At 43.4% G+C, this 20,296-nt stretch overlaps 1 protein-coding gene across 1 annotated transcript; it reads left to right on the forward strand.

Moving 5' to 3' along the window:
- The first annotated feature begins 13,374 nt into the window (after positions 1-13,374).
- Positions 13,375-14,093, forward strand: LOC121593465 (cuticle protein 16.5-like). Its single transcript, XM_041915801.1, has 2 exons — positions 13,375-13,510; positions 13,585-14,093. Exons 1-2 carry the CDS (start codon positions 13,493-13,495, stop codon positions 13,906-13,908), a joined length of 342 nt encoding a protein of 113 aa, XP_041771735.1. The 5' UTR covers positions 13,375-13,492; the 3' UTR covers positions 13,909-14,093.
- The last annotated feature ends 6,203 nt before the right edge of the window (positions 14,094-20,296 follow it).

Below are 20,296 nucleotides of genomic sequence, written 5' to 3' on the forward strand. Positions count from 1 at the left end.
CGTGTCTCTTTTGCATAATGGTGTTGTACTAGTGACTCCCCTCCCACCCTCCGGGTAAACAACGGAGCGTAAAAAAGGGCGATGAAGGCGATCACGGGTCCGACCGAGAGCCAGCCGCCTGCCAGCATCCCGTATCCGGGGAGCATTATCGAATTGCCGAAGACAAATCATTTTTATTGCACCGAAAAGCCATCGGTGCGGTCGATCCAGTGCCTCCCGGTGGTGGTGCCAGTTGGTGTTAAGCGTGTCGTAGAATGTCCCTTCCAGGCATATGGCCATTTAGCCGGGGAGGGGATAGCAAAAAAAAGCCAAGCTGCGGCTGGTTATCGAATTATGCTCACCCGGAAGCTCAATTTTCAATCGCCAAACCTGGGAGATCCCAGCCCGCACCAAACGATTCGATTATTACCAATTGTGACAGTGCGTGTGTGTGTGTGTGCAAATGTTTTGTCAAGTGATTTTTCCTCCGCACTTTTTTTTCGGCTTACCCCTCTTTTGCGGTTTAACTTTAGACTTTAGGGGGCAGCCATTCGGTACGGAAGCTTACTCGCATACCGTCACGTCCGCTTTTCCGAAGTACGTGGTAGCGTAGGTGGTGGCAATGGCAATGGAGTGATTTTATTTGCGAAACAGCTAGCGCGTGCAAAGCGGAAGCCGTCCGGAAGGGTTCCCGTTGGACGATCGCGCGGATGATGTATTGGCCGTTCACTTCGCTGCGGGTTATGCGGTTTTATTGGTTTTGTTTGCATAAACCACCGCCACCCCTTCCCCGTGGACAGTGGTGCAAGTGTGTGGGTGGAATAGTGGGTATTTTGGTGGAATTTTTGTGTGAACGGATTTGTTTGGTTTGTTTCTATTTTGTACATCGATTGATGAATGAGTTGTGTGAATATCGTTTCGGGTTAATAAACAGAGTGTGGAGCAAGTGCATTTTTCCTTTGTTGACTAGCTTCGGTGATAAATTGCATATAAAATTGTTAAATTGTGATAAATTGTTTATAAAAAAATAGGATAATAAAATTTCGTTCAAGCAACGATTTGCTACAGCCATTTAACAAAGAAAGACACATTTTTATTTTCTAAATATTGACTTACTACATGAGATTTTGTTAAATTTCCATTATTATCTGTGATTTTTAAGCTAAATTATAATTAAATTCTTTAAGTTGCTGTGGAGTGGCCAAAAAAAATTCATCAATTCTAAGTAGACAGTTATAATTGTCGATATTGGAAGTTGTCTACCAGTTCGCTGTTTTCTTGGGTTTATTTAGTAACACATATCATGTTAAATAATGTAGCCGAAGCTACATGAGTATTTTTTTATGTTTATTGAGAGCTCTTAACGCTACAAACTAAAGGCTTATTTCATTTAAAATGCCAATAAAAATTGGTAGATATTTACAATAATTTAACCAACTGCTAGCCCTGTTTTTTAGCAATTAAAGAGGTTGAAAAAACTCTCAACTGGTTTGTTTACTGGGATTTTTTTCAGGAGTTATCATAGGAAACATTCTTACGATAAATGAACTTTATGTGAAGGTAATTGGACTCTAGAGCAACCTTTTTGGACAAATTCAATAGCCCATCCAAAAATCGGCACCACGGCGTCCAATTCTTATCATATAAAGTTAACTTGCCATTAGAAAGAGTCGAGCAAATGACCCACAAATTATGTATCATAATGAATCTACAACCTTAAAATTATCTCCATAGTTTGAATGTTTTCTAAACAAGCAATAATTGGTTGAACGTTTTAATAATAACTTTTTGATGAAAACACCCTCCAAAACGTTCACCTTTGCTCTGTGTAGAATCTTATCCACAAGCAATTACAAACTGCTGTTAAAACACGCTCCCCTAAACAGAGCAGATGTAAAGCTCACAGCACGCTAATCGTGTGGCTATTACTGCCCCACACAGAAGCATAAGTTTTTTACGACTCATTTGGGTAACTTTTAGACACAGACACACCCAAACCATTCACCCATCGGCAACCCATTTAGCTTGAACCGAAATGACGTGCTGCGCCATAAAATCAAGACACCGATAGCACTGCTTAAACCGATGATGAAGCATTAATAACTTCCACTTTTCCAACGCCCGAATTCCACGCCGTTGTGCACAACGCAATGGTTACAACAAAAGTGAGTGAGGTAAATTATAGCGGTAGCGAGCTATTTCGGGAGTTCGGGAGATATGGAATGCTACCCGTCCGGAATCCCTTCTGTTTTGCTTTTGTTTGCAGGCTCTTTTCTCCATCATCCATATGGCCCCATCAGCATCGGCAGGCGGAATCATAATGTGGATTTGCCCTGGCTGCACTACCGATGGACAAGCAACTCATCTCCAATTCACCACAAGCTTCTCACTTACAATCATACCCCTAAATCGGAACCAAAAACCCGTCCTATCTGGGAGGTACATACAAACCTGCGTCACGGCAGAACCTAGTACAGTATAATTTAATTTATAATACTCTTACATCGGCTACACCTCTACCACATGCGAATGGGCTACAGTGTTCCTTCCAACTGATGCGAATGCTGACGGTTGGTTGGAAAAATGGAACACGGTGAGCGGTGGCCAGGATGGCAATAAATTTTCAATATTTACAATCAAAACTACACTCGTACGGACGGACACACATATCCCAGCTCTGCGTAAGCGTACCATGGCGAAGGGCACTGTAGGATGGGTGGGAAGGGAATTGGTTTTTGAATAATTTCACCATAACGAAACAATGACCTCCGGTTGTCCGGATGCGTACTGGGAAGCTACACTCTCCACGTTGCCTTCTCCTTCTCCTAATCCAAATCCATTTGTTGCTGGAGCCTGCACTCCCGTCCCATCTCAGGGGGGAGAAAAAGGGTACTTTGTTATTCTTCTACCGGGCAGAGATAGTCAAAAATGGTGTAGCCACAATAAAATGGTTAACAACTGGCAACTACTGTGTGTGTGCGCCTGTTTTAGGGGCCGTACTTCACGTGTTGGATGTTATCTCCGAACTACACCGATACACCGGCGCACACAAACACACACCTGATTTGTACCCGAACCCTTCTGGAGCTTGCAAATCTAGCTGTTCTGTATTGCTGTGTAGATTTTCTGCATTTTTTTGCACCTCTCCCCCCGTACACTCTCCTCCTCAGCTGGGCACACAGCTTGTTCGGCATCTTACGTACAGCAGGAACGTACTTGGAACGTGTCGGCTAATGGGTACGTAAATGCGTCCAGCACAATCTGTGCCTAAATTTACACCAGTTTATCACTTGAGCGAGAAATTAGCTAGCCCGAGAGCTTTTTGGAGAAGTACGGAGGAGAAGTCTCCAGGGGATATGATGTGGCATTTTAAGTTTTCTAAGCCTAGGAAGAGGATTGAAAGCATGGTACAGGGCAGAGTACGGTAAGGCACAGTTAGCCGATAAGCTAGCCGGGATGAAATTCGAATTCCACAGTCTTACACTTAGAGCTTACGAAAAGCTGTGGAAGCAAACACAAGGGTTATTATTATATCGTTTGTGCGTCGGTGGTAGATATCTACAATGTGATTGCAGTGTGTGTGGTTTTTTTTTTAATTATGTTTTACAGCAGTAGTAAGTATTTCTATGAGTAAGTAAGTGGTAAGTATTTGTTGAACGTAAATCGAGCACATAAAAATTATTTTTCTTATTTTCATTTAGGGTAATCTTCGTTTTGGATGATTGTACAGCTTTGCATCATGTAGTGTTAGATATCAGATTTGTTCATGCGTGAATTAGAGCTTAGGAATAGAAAATCTTAAATGGTTTGGATTTCAGCGAAGAAATGAAGAATTCAATGAAGCTTTGAAGCCTACTCCAAGATGCACCTCACTTTAATCATATCCTTCAAGCTACGAATGTATAATCGAGAGTTTTTTTTATAGTTCTTCGTGGTTGAACTTACAGGGTTTACCAAGTCAGTTTTGAATGTAAACATTGGGGCCCTTCACGATTCTAGTCAGTTTTTTGTATGGAATTTCACATTTGGAGGCTGAAATCATGTAAACACTCCATACAAAACCACACACACAAAACTAGCCTGCAATTTTCAGCCTTGATTATTCTAGCCTCAAAGCTAGAATTAGATACTAGTGCCTGCTCGAAAAATGGCAAAACAAGGTGGTGTTTACATTTATCCCAAGGTACATTAAAGAGATCTGGTGATGGAATCCAGAATCAAAGTGTATGTAGTCCGAGTGGTCTCATAGCATGTTTTTATAACCGAATTTGGATATCACTTTGTGACAGCATGGGTGAAAACTTTTGCTCCAAAGAGCTTTCTTGAGGCTTGACGAATACACAAAACACTCTTAAAATTATCATTCAGAAGTAGAAGCGATAAAAATCAACCTTCTAAATACATACACCTTGGGATAAGCCCACAGATTCATTATACCCACATAGATAGCTGCTCGAAAACTGCTGTACAACGCAAACACTTGACAGGCTTAAATTTCAGCCTACGTACTTAAAACGGAATAGGTTCCATTGTTTTTCGCCGCATGCAAAATTTTGTTCCATATTGATCTGACATTTAATTTCCATTAAAATAATTTTTAATTTCTACAACATGATTTTCAACACGACTCAAGCTAGATTGAGTTTTACAGTTCTTTGTTATGTGTTGAAAACCATGCGTTCAAACTGAAATTTCATTTTGAAGCTAATATACCATTTGACAGCTGATGAAAAACATCTAGGATGCGGTGAATAACAATGTTTACATTAAAAATACTTTTTCTCACGCATCACCTTGCAGTGGGTGAAACATAAAAGTCATTAATACTCATAATCCGCACCCAAATATAATATCTTCTATTATTCAATCTCACCCGTTCTGCTATGTTTTCCCGATATGTGAGGTATGTGTTCATCATAAAACAAACTTATGACCGTTTTTCCATGCAAAATTCATGGCGCTATTTAATTAGGACCAATATCCTTGAAAACTTTTATCGCCCCAAACATAAGCAACGGATTAGGACAAACTCCTTTGTTCTGGATCTTTAAAGTTTGCCATTTTTCAGCAGCTTGTAAACATTGCGAAGAAATAAAACTTTGGAGAATTAAAGGATTAAGCAACCGCTAACGATCAACAAAACTTTGAATCCAAATGTTCAAAAACAATTTGCCGACAAACAACCTTACCCATGCGTAATAGTCAATTACTTTTAGAAACATAACCCACATCCAACACTAGTGAGAGATCCACACACACACACACACCCACACATTCTTTGAAGCGGCAAAAACCCATTGACACGTTTTAATTGCGTTTAAAAATTGATCCAAAACACCAACCAACTGCACCCGTCGTTCATTATTCAGCTTAAAACCGTACCGTATTTTGTGCTGTAAAACGCAATCCACCTTCGCTAGTGTTGTGATGGGGAAAAAACTGCACGCTAATGCTTCATACAAAGCTCGGCGGAGAGCCCCCTCTCTCGCTCTCTCTCTCACACACAGCCTCACTCACCTGGGGAAGGTTAGGAATTATTTATCTGCACAAAACCGGGCACCGACTAGGCAGCAAAACGTTCCGGCTTAGTGGGGGTTTTGCCATTGTGTGTCGTCGCCGGGCGGGCATTATTACTGCATGGAATATTTCTTCCCATATTTATCCCACCCCGCCCCGCCTTGTCTGGAGCCTGGCTTTGCCCTGGCTTAGTTGGAATGAAATTAATTCCTGCTCATCCTGTATGCTCGTGCGATGTGCGGGAAGGTTCTCTGGGTGCGGTTTGTACCTTTCTACCCCCTTATGCAGTGCAGTGGGGTAGTGTTGGAATGCACTCAGAGGTCAAGAATAAAGGATTTTGATGACTAGTGTCCTCGCCTCCCTTCCCTTTAGTCTCTAACCAACTCCCAACTCATTTGTTCATTTGTAGGGACGATTGGAGCAGCGATAAAACCAAACCAGCCCACAAAAAGCTAGAAATTCACAAACTGTCGACTACTGCTGGTGTTTCTGCTTCAACTTTCGTTCTCTAACAAAGAGAGAGAAATGAAAGAGAGAGAGAGAGAGAGAGAGAGAGAGAGAGAGAGAGAGAGAGCAGAGAGCGAAAAAAAGAACTTACAGTACACACATGGCTCACGATGGACAGGAGGTTTATGACATATTTTATTGGAAAACGAGGTTCGATGGACACATGCACGCACATCCATCCGCACCAGCCACCGAACCAAACCAAACCACGTGAGTAATACACTTTTGTTCTAGCTTCATACCACCACACGGCCGTCCGTTTTTGTACCCCTTTTGTTTTTGCCTCATTCGTCTTTCATTTATCTCGGCGCGGGTCACAAAGCTAAGGATGAATTCTGACACTCCCCCGTCTAACCGTCTAACCCATCCCCGAGGCCAGCGTGCCACCGGGCTTTGTTATCTCTGCGGTAGGTGAATTTTAATGAACGATAGCAGGGTAATCCCTCTTTTATGATTTATTTATGGCTGCAATTTGGAAACGATGTACTATCGTACTGCCAACCCCGCTCTCGGTTCCTGACGAATCCTGGACCGGACGGGCCACCGCACGGACTGTGTCCGCTGCTGAATTGTCCAGCTCTTTCCCTTTTTTTTTTTTTTTGCCCCGCTTCAGTTCAGTGTAATGCGATGGGCCACAACGATGGTCGTTCACATCCGTTGGCATCTGAAATACGCAAGCACCGAAAACAAAGCACACCAAAACAACCCCACTATCAATGCCGGTGGGCAAAGAATGCTGCATTGTGGGGAGCGGCCGGTAAGGTTTGTGTGTTTGGTAGACTAAAAATGAATTGTTCTATTGTGATGAGCGGTCGAGAGGTCGAGAGGAAACCGAGCGAGGATAACTGGACAGATTACACAGGTTTACGAGAAGGTTGTGGCAAAAAGTGAATCGACCGAAAGCTGCCAAGTGGCTGTTGAAATTGATGGAGAGTTCATGAAACAAAGTGTATTGTTAAATTGATGGTAAAATAGTTATGAAGTGAGTTAGTAGGTCATTAATTTAATCCAGCAAGAAAGTAAAACGGTGTTGGAGAAGGTGGTGAGAAGTGGTTCGAGATATTGCAGTAAGTGAAAATAAAGAATAACCATCGTTAACAATTTGCGAATAAGTAAATAAGTAAAAAAAAGTCAGCATTGCTTCAAACACGTATTTAGGTCTTTGAGTAATTAATAAAATTAAAGAGAATGAACAACCAAAACCGTCATAATGCTAATCTAAACAATTCAAAATAAATAAAGAGAAAGAAATCAAGTAAAAAACCAAATCAATATATCTCCTTTCATATTGCTTTAAGGAAACATCAAAACAAGCACACATACAAGTAAATAAGAGAGTTTATAAATAACCCAAAGCTACGATAACCAATCTAAAAATAATTCAAACACAAATAAAAACACAAAACATATGAAAAAATATAAATATGAAATACAATTTGTGCAAATAAAAATATGAAATAAGTAAAATGATAGTAAAAACAATTCAGAGAGTAAACGAATAAACAAAAAAATTACTTTAAGAAAATAACAAACATAAGATCATGATTTAAAAGCATTCAAGATCTCAAACCCAAAACCAACTCTCTGTCAACTATTTTTCGTATGACGAGTACGTTTAATTAACCATCACTTTAGTCATTAATCTTCATTCTAAACTCACCCCGTTATTCCCTTCATTTCTTCTACTCAATAGCAAACTTTCCCAAAACCACTGCCCTGAATCAATTTAACGCTCATTTTCGATTCCACCCGTTCCTTCGAAAGATTCGGTCCTCCCACCTCCCATTCGGGGGAGGGAAGCGGTGCATTTTGTTACGCTTCGTTTCACCTAAGCCATTTGTTACCCATGTTAACCGGAACACCGTGTATGGGCCCTGCTTGCTGAAGGACATTACGCAAGCAGGTTGAAGGGTTTCATCTCGCATCAATTCGGTATCTACCGCGTTTAATAATGGAATGGAACGCATCATCCCCGCTCCCAAATAACAATCTTTCGCTTTAAGATCGAAAGCTGTTGAAGTGTTTGCTAAACTTTGTTTCGGGACAACGTAATTCTTTTGCATTGACGTACCGGCTCTACACCCCCGGAGGCAGCTACGATGTGTTTGTTTGAACACAGTTTGCAAAAGAATGTCAATAACCTATTAATACGCGGCCCCCCCTCCCCTCCCCCCCCCCCCCCCCCCCCCCCCTTCATGCTTCTTCCTGTAGCGTTGGCTGAGTTTTGAAGCAAGCCTACGGAGTAGTTAAGCAAAAGCGACTGAATTTTGCTTCAAGTATCGCGCTGCGCCAGTCAAGATTAGCACAACTTTTTTAATATAAACTTTTCCAATTCACGAGTAGCTGGAGCGGGTTTTTGCACTCCCACTTTGGTGGAATCATTAAACAAGGGTTACGACTGACGAGCATGTTACTTATTGTTTTACATTTCAATCGATTTTGAGCCGTAAACTGTGATGTGATGTGGTGCCGAAAACGGACGCAAATGAGCCTTCCGTGGTGAATGAACTGTGCAGGCTGAGCGATCGCTTGCGGCTTGCTCCACCAAGTGACACAGTTTTGGAAAGTCGCTTAAAACCCGTGTGAGCGAGATTATGAATTCATAAAGCCTTTTGCGAAAAGTTTTGTCATTAAATCGTATTTTGTTTTAAATGCTCGCGTTCAAAATTGAACCCATGTTGAACAACTCAACACCGTCGTTTAGTGTCGCCGTGGGAGAATCCATCCTCCAGCTGCACGTAAACCAGCAGCACACACTGCTCACGCCCACAAACACACACAAATCGGAATCGCTCCGGAACGCACTCCTGTACCAATAGAAATTAATTAGAATGTAGAACTTTCAATTGGATGGGTTCTACATTCTTACTAGAACCTTCTGGTGATCACGCTGGAAAACACGTGTTCTTTCGGGCGCGCAAAAGCATCGCGTAAAAGTAGCGCAAGATTGAAATTGATGATCGAAATAACCATTTCGCTGAGCGTGCGGTAGCCCGCCCGATGTAAGTGTAATGAACACGGGTTCCATCTAGCCCTAGTTCCCCAGCGGGAGGACAGTGGTGCCATGGTGGTTGCCTTTTTCTTTTGCACCGTATCGTTTTCTCCTTACCCTCTGCTTTAATAATGGAAGATTGCATTAGCGGAGAAGCACCAATTAATTAATGGATTTTTTTTTTGCTAGATCAAATGCTACAGTAGAGTATGCGAGGTGAACCTTTCGTTGGAATAACTAGCGTAGATTAATATTGAACTACATGGTGCTGTTACACATATACATCGACTGGGAGTGCGTAGTTGTCTTTTAATAAGGGTAAATTTAAGAAATTTTGTCAGTAAATTGTCTTACAAATTGATTGGAAAACATTTACAGTAGAACATCGATTATCCGGGTAGCTCGGTACCGGACGGTTGCCGGTTTATCGATTTGCCCGGATAATGGTCCAAGAAATGTCAAATTCATATAAAATTATAAAATCCACTGATTACATGATTAATTCACCTGGAATCAATCGATTAATCGTTAGTAAAATATTATTTTAATCAAAAATAATAGGTTTAACAACCATTCATGAACAAAAATTTATTTCTAAAATACCACTAGACACTACAAAGCTGCACAACAAACTGGTTGCCCACTTGACTATCGCTGCAAGTGTTCGCCGTACGTTTGAGCATCTGTCACATTTATGCGCACGGTTAAGCCGCCCGCCGGTTAATCCGCCCCCGGATAATCGACGTTCTACTGTATTGGAAAACTGTTGAAACAGAAAGAATGTTAAGTTCATCTTAATAATTTAGCAACTGCAGTAAAATAGATTAAGAATAATGTAGACAAATAATAACAAATACACGCTTGAGGTAATACATCAGAACTCTTAATTATTTCGTATTTATTTGTCGACAGTTACGGATCGAAGACAGATCGAAGACTGAAGTAACAACTTCAACTTAAGATGGCCAACAGCTGCCAAACATGTTGCAAAGGATTAGTAGACGATTTAGATTAAACCATCCAAGTGAAAAAAAGGCAGAAATACTCGTAATTGCTATGAAATAGAATTTTAGAAGGGAAAATAACTTTTAACATTAACTGTAGTCAACAGACAAATGACGCCAATAAACATTCTCACTCAAGTGTTTCACTAAAACCAAGCCTATCGATTTACATCATTTGGTTCCAAAGATGATCATTATACTTTGTTAAATTATATTAACGTTTCGAGAATGAAATAAAAATGATAATAGGTCCTGAATTAAGCCATTGGTTCGTCTTCAAATTTAGGAAATGAGCTCTATAGTTGTTTTTTCTCTGTATCATGCCTACTTCATGCCAGCAGATCTTTCATGTTAGACGCATTAAACGTGGCATACGGTAGCCGAGCCTTATGCTGAGCATCACAAACCAAGTTCAGATGCGAGCAAAAGCCCGACAAACCTATTAACGATCAACCTAACTGCCGGTCTGCAGTCTGGTAATGGTTACACTTTCTCCATGGACACAAGACCACCCGAGCAACGACGCAGTGTATGCATTTTTTACTCCATAAAACCAATAACCCATTGGTGGCAAACCCACACTCACAGTTTTCTGGCATCATGCGCTACGTGCATGCCGGTGTTAGACTACACTTCTGGTAAAGAAAGTCTATTACTCGAAGACACCATGCGATGGGAGTTTTTGGTGGCAGCAGTAACAGCAACGAGCACATCCCATAAACCTTATGCTCTTGAGCATCTGTACCGTGCCGATTACATCCCGAGTCCCGGAACGAGACCATGCAGCTCTAATGCACGGCATGGCTTAGGTTCCTCTGCAGCACTGGGCAGCATATTTTAAGCGATGCAACACGCACTGACTGGTTGGTTTTGGGGAGTGCGATCCATTTTACAATGCTACTCACGCTCTGTGTGGTCAAACGGGGAGGCAAACGTTCATTTGCAGCCTTACGAGAATGCGGGGCAAGTAGGTGAGCGGGGACAAGGGAGTGAGCACGCGGAGTGAACGATTTGTTACAGTTGTTCTTTTGCCCTATTGGTGGTTAGTTGTTTTTTTGAAGAGTTTTGTATTTCTCATCGTTTGCAAGAATGTTTGGTTGGTATTTGTCAAGGTTTTTTAACTTTTTTCCTTTTTCCAATTTTTTTGATTATTGATTACCTACTTATTTGTTTACTTATTTACTTTCTTGTTCTTCATAGTCTGTGAAGTTTTGTGTGCTTTTTAACTAAAATATACCTTTATTTCCTCATTTAACGGGATTTAATGTCTTCTTAATAGTTTCTCATGTTATGTTATCATCCTCGTATCTAGTTTTCATGACATTTTCATTCAATTTTGCCCATGACCCGGTGAGTGGTAAACTCTACATTTGTTCATCCAAAGCGCTTTATGGTGTATAAATTGCGACAAGATGCAGTCTTGGACGGTGCATCTAGTTCACATTTGTAGGCGAGCTCGTCTGTTACCACTCTACATTGGGCGGCAAAGCACAAACCTTAAATCCTTATTCCCTTTCCACCTACCTCCATCAACCAACGGCTGCAGGGGGTGTTTTATCAGCTTTCCTGCCGGCGACAGACAGCCACGTCGTATTTCGCAGGCATCACCAATAGACAATATTGTTGATATCCCTGTACCACAGTCACGGCACGTGTTGGTGTGTAGGATGATTCCGTGAGGATGGCAATTTGAATGCGTGCGATGTGTGAGCTGTCGAGGTTTACTTGTTTCTGTAAAATCTCACACGCTTCTTCATTATTCCATCAGGGGCTCCGAACAAGAGAGGTTTTCTTTCTACCCACCAGAAAGATGTGATGGAATGGGGGAGAGTGATTCAATTCGGTTACGCTGTTACTGTTCTGTTGACCGTGGCGAATCCAGCGCATTCAAAGGCGTCACACGAGTTGAGGGAATTTATACTAGCTGATGTATTGTGGCGGTCATGTCAGCCGTACGTGGACGAGGCAGAAATTCAACTCGTACTTCATACACAGTTACTGCATTATTATCTTCTAGTTGGAATGAGCTGTGGAATTATGACGAACATTTGCAGTGGAAGACTTATTTATTACCATGAAGTCGAATAGACATCCGGCTCATGGGGACATCGGAGGACCGTCTAATGTACGATAAACAAAGTTGCACTGAGGGGTAGGGGAGTCTAATGTATGTCGACCAAAGTTGCGCAGGGGAAGGGAGTCTTTTGTTTGACGACCAAAGTTGGAGTCTGTTACCGTTTATTACAACCCAGGCTGGACGCAATTGCCAAACTTGCATGCAAAAATTGAAAATCCAGGTTGAATACAAGTCTTTAAATTGCATACAAAATAATGTAAACATTGTTATTCGCCGCATGCAAGCTGTTAATCCACATTAATCTGACATTTCATTTCCATCATAATAATTTTAATTTCTTCAGCAGGATTTTCAAAGCGACTTAAGCTGGATTAAGTTTGACAGAGGTGAATAACTATGTGCACATTCGAAAGTGACCCTGTATAACCCAGGTTGCATGCAAATCTTTAAATTTCATGCAAAATGAGTAAAAAATCGTCAGAATTGGAGTACGCATTAAGTAAAACTCATTTTATAATGTTAAACCATTCAAATTTTAAAAAACAATTTCATTTTATCGTACTCTATTTCCCAATCGGGGCGAGATTTTCAGTACTTTTGCATACAATTTTAAGACTTGCGTCCAACGTGGGTTAGAAGATCTTTTCGCCCAGGTATCTTAATCGTTTTCAAGCATCAACCCCAACACGCAAAAGCTCACTTTCGCCGCGATTTACGACCAAGCGAAAATAAAAAGTTTAGGATTTGTATGGGGCGAACAAATAAGTTCGTAAATCGTGGTGAAAGTGAGCTTTTGCGGGTTGGGATTGCACAAGGTAGCTGGAACTGGAGATTGAACTTTTATGGCCTAATTACCGTGCAACCAGACATTCCGCGAAATGGCGTCACGCCGTGAAATTAAAATCTCTGACATTTGATGATATTCGATGAGAATTTCATAAAAAACAATCAGTTTTACGGTGAATATAGCTACACATTTAACTCATGTACGTACTGGTACATGATTTTCCTTCAGGTCGAACAGGTCGAGAAATATATCGCAGATTTATTGCATTCGATGAATTGAGGTATCATCAACGTTTTCAATCACCATGTCGTAGCCTTGGCATTCAATTTGGGAAAGTGTACCACGGTCTAGAGATACATTGTGCAATCCTGTAATAGTCCCATCGTATGACACACACTGTCTGCCCCACCGAATACTAGGGTGAGGGTGGACTTCAGTGGGACAAAATGAAATTGAACAATAATTCCGTATGCAAACCGGCATAAAGGTTGAGTTGTTCATGTGTCTCCTATTCGTATAAAACGCATCAGCAACCCCAACAGTAGCATCAGTCGCTTCACAGCAATCTAACAAACAAACTTCAAAAGCCTTTCGAACGTCAGAGTTCCCCACAAACCCCAACAAGCATCATGTCTGCCAAGATTGTGGTAAGTGTCCTTTACTCCTTCGAAGCTGTTCTAGTCGAGAATTTTAAATCTTTAAATCCATCCCACTCCTTAAGATCTGCCTGGTTGTGTGCGTGTTCCGTGCTGCTTCGGCTGGTATTGTTCCAGTGGCAGCTCCTCTTGCTGCGGCCGGAGTCGTCGCACCGTACGCCACCTCCTACAACGCGCACACCGTCAACCATGCGGTAGCGGCCCCGGTCGTTGCGGCTGCTCCGGCCGTCGTTGCTGCCCCGGCGGCACGCTTCGTAGCTCCGGCTGCTCCTGCTCTGGCATACACTGCTGCGGGACTGCCAGCTTACAGTGCCTACACTGCGGGCGGTCTGCCAGGCTTCGGTGCCTACTCGGCCTACACTGGACTGCCCGCTCCGTACGTGTTCTAAGGCACGCGTTGAAGCACACACATTGGCAAGGACTGAACATTGGGGTTCTGTCAAGACACTGCTGATCGTTCGTACTGATACTCTCTTCCTGCATCTATGATCTTTTGTAAATACCATTCTTCGTACTTAACTCAAATCTTGTCACAATCAAAATATAACGCCTTTTTAGAAGGACCGCTCCTAAACATGGACGAATGCTTTACATATCTGTTAAGTGCATCCGAAAACCACATCTTAAAAGAATTCTTGGCGTATTATTATCGAATTTGCTCCTTCTAGTACTCGTTCACACAGGTCCCTTATAAAGCTAGCCCGAGTCTAGTGCCCAAAGTCAACGATAATTGCCTACTCAATTGCCACTAATCTAATCGATGTCGTACACCGACCAATCGAACCATTTTTATCGAACGAACTAATTATGCCTATTATAATAATTAAGCTCAATGAATTCGCTCACACACACAAGCCAACCAACCTAGCCATTGATCGATAAGGGCTCAAGCCCCCGAAACCGGCCCAACAGTCACGCTAGGGCAAGGGGTTTTTCTACTCGAGCATTGGCCAATGCTGGCTGACGGTCTGGTGACCTTGTGATGGATCGAAAAACTAATTCCAGCTTCAATCTCAAAAGCACTGCTCGAAGGTCTGCACCGATAGTGTCAACTCATCGTGTAACAATTATAAACAAGATGCCAAAGATTACGTGACCGAACTCATGCATGTCTTGTACAAACGGGGGTTTATAAACTTAAAGGGCTCTACTATACCTTCATGCCCATGGTTGGCAAGCAATGGTGTGATTTTATACCACAAAGATGTCCAATCAGACTGGCGATGAATAACAGAGCACCGGTGATGGACGAAGATCGTGATTGCAGATCATGTTCTGATGCTCGATCGCGTTCACAGCTTAAAGGTTTAGCTTGGGATAAATCAATCCTACGCCACACCACAGCACCAAGCCCCCCGACATACCGCAACAGCTGTTGGCGGCGGGTCAAGCCCTTTCGAGCTGACCGTGAGTTATGCTGAAGAGCAATTGAGCGAGCGCTTGCCAAGCAGCTGCGCTCTGTAAGATGTTCGAATTTTTGCTACACATTTCAGGTCCCGTTCGAACTTTGCCGCCTTTCTGCCCTGCAGGAGCAGACGGAGCATGCCCTTTCAAAAAAAAAAAGCACACAATGTAGCACACACTCCGAGTGATATGTGTGGACGGGCGAAAAGCCGTACCAAAAGACCCTATTTGTAGGTCACCGAAATGCACCGCCGTTTGTGTTGTGCAACCCGTGTCAATCGATAAAATTGAGTTTATTTTCAATTTTCTCCGACAGTTAGCGGCCCTTTTAGGCCGGCAAATGAACGATTATGGGTCGCCCAGCACTCCTGCGACCACCAGGCAACGCGTAACGAGCTCCAGTGGCGGAGACCACGCGAATGACCTTCCGATTAAGAAGTTTAATTTCCTCCCCGTGCTGACTGTCGCCCGTCGATGGAGCGGTGGAAAAAAATGGAAAAGGCATTAATGTAACAGAACGTGATCGTGCGTGATGACGATCGATGATGGAGGGAGAGAGAGAGAGACTAATTATCGATAATTTGTTGAATGTTCTTAGTCCGGAGACACACACTACCGGACTTGACTACTTGGGACCTGCCTGTTCGTGATTCACACGGAACAATATCCTACTTGAGTCATGGCCGTTGAACTATTTTTAGCGCTCGAGTGCAGTTTTCACACGAACTTTTATGATCGATCACGGCGCAGCTTGAAGGAAGGCTGTAGCTAAAGGCTCTTGAGCTTAAGGAAGTAATCAACGTCTCGCCCAACAATGCCATACACGTATAAAATTGTGTCCTTTACGTTTTGTTTTCATTATTAAAAGTCTTGTCCGATCTTATTAGGAATTACTTTGCTTTTTCCCATGTTTGAGAAGGATCTGTTGATGAAATTGTTCTGTTCTATGGACAGACCTTTTAGATGTGTAAAGGGAGAAGTTACGAGGAGTCATACGAGAGGAGTTGTTTTTACTTTAGTGTTCTAATAGTTTCTAGGTACCAGTGGTTATCTTTAAGTAATGTTCGGAGGCTCTCTAAATAGAGTTATATGATGATGAAACAGTGACACAGTGAGCCTGAAATCTTTTATAAAAACGAAGATCATCCTGAAATATTTTGATCCATTCAAGACCTCGAATTTATACCAACTTTACCGTCGATCATCATCCTGGTGTACTTGAATTGTCCTTCATCTGTGTAATATCTCGTGTAAATGAAGCAAAGGATTAATACACCCAACAATCTCCATTCTCACTTCAGCCAATCAGTCCACTTACTGTTAATCCAACGTTGAGACCATTTAGTAGCCACTACGGATAATCGCACATATCCATTCATGGTCCAAGACAGTAACTTGTTCCTACACAACCATAAATTAATTCTTTCCACACGTGATTCAGTTCAATTCTTAAGCGCTGTCCTTCATCCAGGTAACAAGATACTTAGCTGCGAGTGGCTTACGGCAAACTGAGCAATAATCTCCCAGAACATGAGTCGGCAGCGTAAAGCCGGCACTGCACTGTCGGCTGCAAGCCAATCAATAAATTTGCTCGCCAAAATGACGCTTGTGCTGCCCGCGAGCAGTTCATAGGTCGCACCGGCCAACCGCAAACTCGCCCAAGTGCACCGATCGCAACGCAACGACCCTTCGAAGGACCGGCCAAGAACTGTCAATAACCTGCGAGGGTTCTATTGCTCCGCTCGTCGTGTACACCGGCACCGGGAAAAGTGATCGCGATCGCATACGCGTTTAACTCGCCCGATGATAATGCAAATTCGCGGTGCGCCACGCGCTAGAAATTCCCTGCAAAAACTTCACCCAAAGAGTGTCTGCTGCTGCTGCTGCTGCAGCCGCTGCTGTGGGACGAATCGCCCCAGGGACTATTAATCAATTTTATAGCATTCTCATAAATGTTATGAAATGCGTCGCGGCAAGCGGCGTCGTGGCGGCTGGCCGATTGTGATCTCCCCTCAGACCGAGGCGAGACCGGTGGACCAGTTTCTGCTGAGAATATTGTAACGCTACGAGTATATTCACTACATGTTTGAGGTGGGTACCCGGACGAACGCTGGTATGTTTGCAGAAAACACACCACCGCACACTTTGAGCTTCGTTAGCTGATTGGAGCACCCTAGCAGTAAAACACTTCACAGTCAAAGAACCGCTGAGAGCTGAGAATATGATTTATCGACTTTACGTCCCACTGCCAGAATCATTCCCCTGCCTCAGCGGGCTTTTTTCCACCGCCATCAAAGCTTGCGTAATTGAACTGGACCGGAGCGATTGCACGTTCTTTGTTTCAATTCGACCCATTCCATCTGTCATGCTGCCACGTGACACGCTCCAAGTGCTCGGCAACGACCTCAAAGGGTGTAGAACACAAACAGCCGTGATAAGCATCGTGGGGTGAGCGATATCGAGTGCCGTTGTGTTTTTTCTTCTTCTGTTGGGCATTCCACACCGTGCAATTATTGAGCGTCGCAAAGAATTAGGAACAATTTATCATCCCTTTAAAGGTAAATCCTTAACCAGCATGGTGGTGCGGCCACTCACAAGCCATTGTCACCTCCGAATCGGAGTCGGGTGATCGGGGCGGTCCGTCCGATCGCCATATACGCGTGCGTCTATTTGTGGCAATCTTAGATGTGATTTAATTGATCGCGACCCAGTCGAACGATTGCTCGGTGGCTTTGGTTGCTTGTTTGTAGGAAGTGGGCTTGCTTGGTAGAATGATTCAGCAACAAAGGCTGTAAAGACTTTCTTTCGTGTTCTATTCGAAAATTCTTGCTCCAATAGCCCCCTCCACAACGGCAAACATTCCAGACCCAATTAGATCCCTTTCAGCACAACATCATTTCAATCAAACCAGACGTAAAAGCAAGCTCTGCCTGTGTGTCGACGGTGTTGCGTTTGTGCGAAGCAAGCGATAATGTCACCCCGCTAACAACACCGGGCAGGTCGCTTTATCGTTGACATGACAGTACTCCGCTCGGATCGCAAGAGCACTCCACCAAAGTCCCTTTCGTTTGCGTTCGGCATAACAAGCACAACCAGGGAGGCTCGTTTGGCAGGCGAAAAGGGAAGCTCAACCGTTGCCGTCCACCACGGTTACGCTCGAGCGCCCGGTTTCGGCCCTAAGATGTAAAAGTTGAGCCTGGACGGTGTACAACTCGAGCGGCTTACGCACAGCAGCGCGCTGCCGATCACCCGATCCGGCCAATTGAATGCAATGTTGCAATTTACAGTGATTAAATTTATAATAAAGTCTTGGAACGCTCCAGCGTCCACCGTTGGTCGTTGGACAACCGCAAACAAAACGTTACCATTAGGATTTAATTTTGTCAACCCAATCGGACCCGTTGATCGTGTGTGTGTGTGTGTGTGGGTGTATGTGTGTGCATGTGCGGTTGTGGTACAAATCTGTGCACGTACATGATTGGTGGGCGATCGGTAAAAAGGTGACACTTTGCCGTATTTGCATTTGCCCCAGTCCGTTTCGCTTGCATGGTCAATCTGCACAAATTTAACCTTCGCTGTAATAAGTTTGTATCGATCGTGACACGCTCTGAAGGTTTCGGGACTATGGAGGATTAAGGATATTTTGCCAAAATGCCTTATAAACTTTTAGTTGTCAACTAAAATAGAACACCGTTTAAGCGACAAAGGTTAAGGACTTTGCACTCAGATAAAGCTACTAGCAACTACTCCCATCTTAAAAAAAGGGAAAAACAATCGTGCTGACAAGATTAAACAAACCATTCGACACCGTTCAAACACAACCTGTTCTTTATGCACACACACACACTGCGCATACAATCGCCTACCGGGCGCGCTTAACGATTTGCGCGTACGCTCGAGTTGCGCGAGTGAACGCAAGCTTTCACGAATTTATTAGGTGCGTAAGCGCGTCAAGCGCAACACAAAAAAAAACGCACACGAACAGATTTATTGGCTGCAGGAAGGGTTGACCGCGTTCACTAACGCACTCACAGGAAGTGGATATAATTTCACATGCTTACGCATGTTGCTTGTTAAGTTTTTTTTTTCTAACTGTGTGATCCACTCTCCTTTCCAATACTTTGTAACGACGCTGTGTGTGTGTGTGTATGTGCAGCTTTTTTGAATGATAAATATGCTTCTGATAAGATTCAAACTGGTTGCTCTCGTGGTTAGTTGTGGCAACACCCACCTTTTATGCACCAGTTGACTTCTGCGCAAGATCGATCGCGGTGTCAGCGGGTCGAGCAGCGGGCACGAGCTGCAATTAACCGGCCAGCAGCCGCGTCCCATGCACGAATCGACAGCGTGGCGAAGATCGATCGGTCACGCGAAACCGTTCTCCCGCCTTGTCGCGGTGCCCTTTTGCGCCAGAAGCCGCCCGCCGTGTGCCAGGTGACAAGGCGTAAAGACGCTGTAAAGCCGGCTGGAAACATGAGACAACCTCCTCCGGTCGTGGTGGTCTCTCCATTTCGGTTCCTTCACATTCAAATTCGAACATCCTGGGAGAGCCTGCAACACACATAAAATCGCCGCCTCGATGAACGTCTAATTATTTAATCAGCATCAAAATAGGAAAATTGTCGATAATTGCTAGTGTGCGGGCAAACGCTCCCGGCAAAACGATGGCCATGATGATGGTGAAGGTGTGCTTGTGCTTCTAAGTCAGCTTGTGGCCGGCATCTTCTTACACCCGAAAAAGCAACACGAAACACGAGCAAAGAACACGGTAGGAAGTGATGGAATTTTGTGCACACAAAAAAAACAACTCTTTTTCCACACGCTTTGGTCTTCATAACAACCCTCTGCTGTAGCTAAAAAAAAAATAAATACACGGGCGTGTGTGTCTCTTTGCGCACAATTCAGCGCCATTACACTCCTTCTGCCGAAACGGTATGAAAATAAAACTGTCTCAAGGCCGTCGTGCAGCAGTAACAGTGCGATGATTACTGAGGCGCGACCACGTTCACCACAAGGCGTTCCGGGGGCCGTTTTATTATAGCTGAAGACGCACACACATATCGACTATCCTATTCCTATTCTTTCCTTCCACTCTTCGTACAAAAGTAGCCCTGGTTCCGGTCGTGATTTTCGAGCTGAATAGTTATTTTTAAACCTTTAGGGAATTTCCATTTTCCACAAACACAAACCATTGGTACTGCCTGTGATGCACTTTTTCGTAACTCACTCCGACTGTCTCATTGTCGCCTACGGACAATTGGCCGTGCTTGTACCACACGTTGTGCTCGGCTTCGGCTTGTCGGAGGCTTTGCATTTGGAAACTCCGTTACATATCCTCGCCAGCCAGTTATTCATAAAACCGTGCGCTACGAC

The sequence above is a fragment of the Anopheles merus genome, chromosome 2L, assembly GCF_017562075.2.
Source record: "Anopheles merus strain MAF chromosome 2L, AmerM5.1, whole genome shotgun sequence".
NCBI classification, from domain to species: domain Eukaryota; kingdom Metazoa; phylum Arthropoda; class Insecta; order Diptera; family Culicidae; genus Anopheles; species Anopheles merus.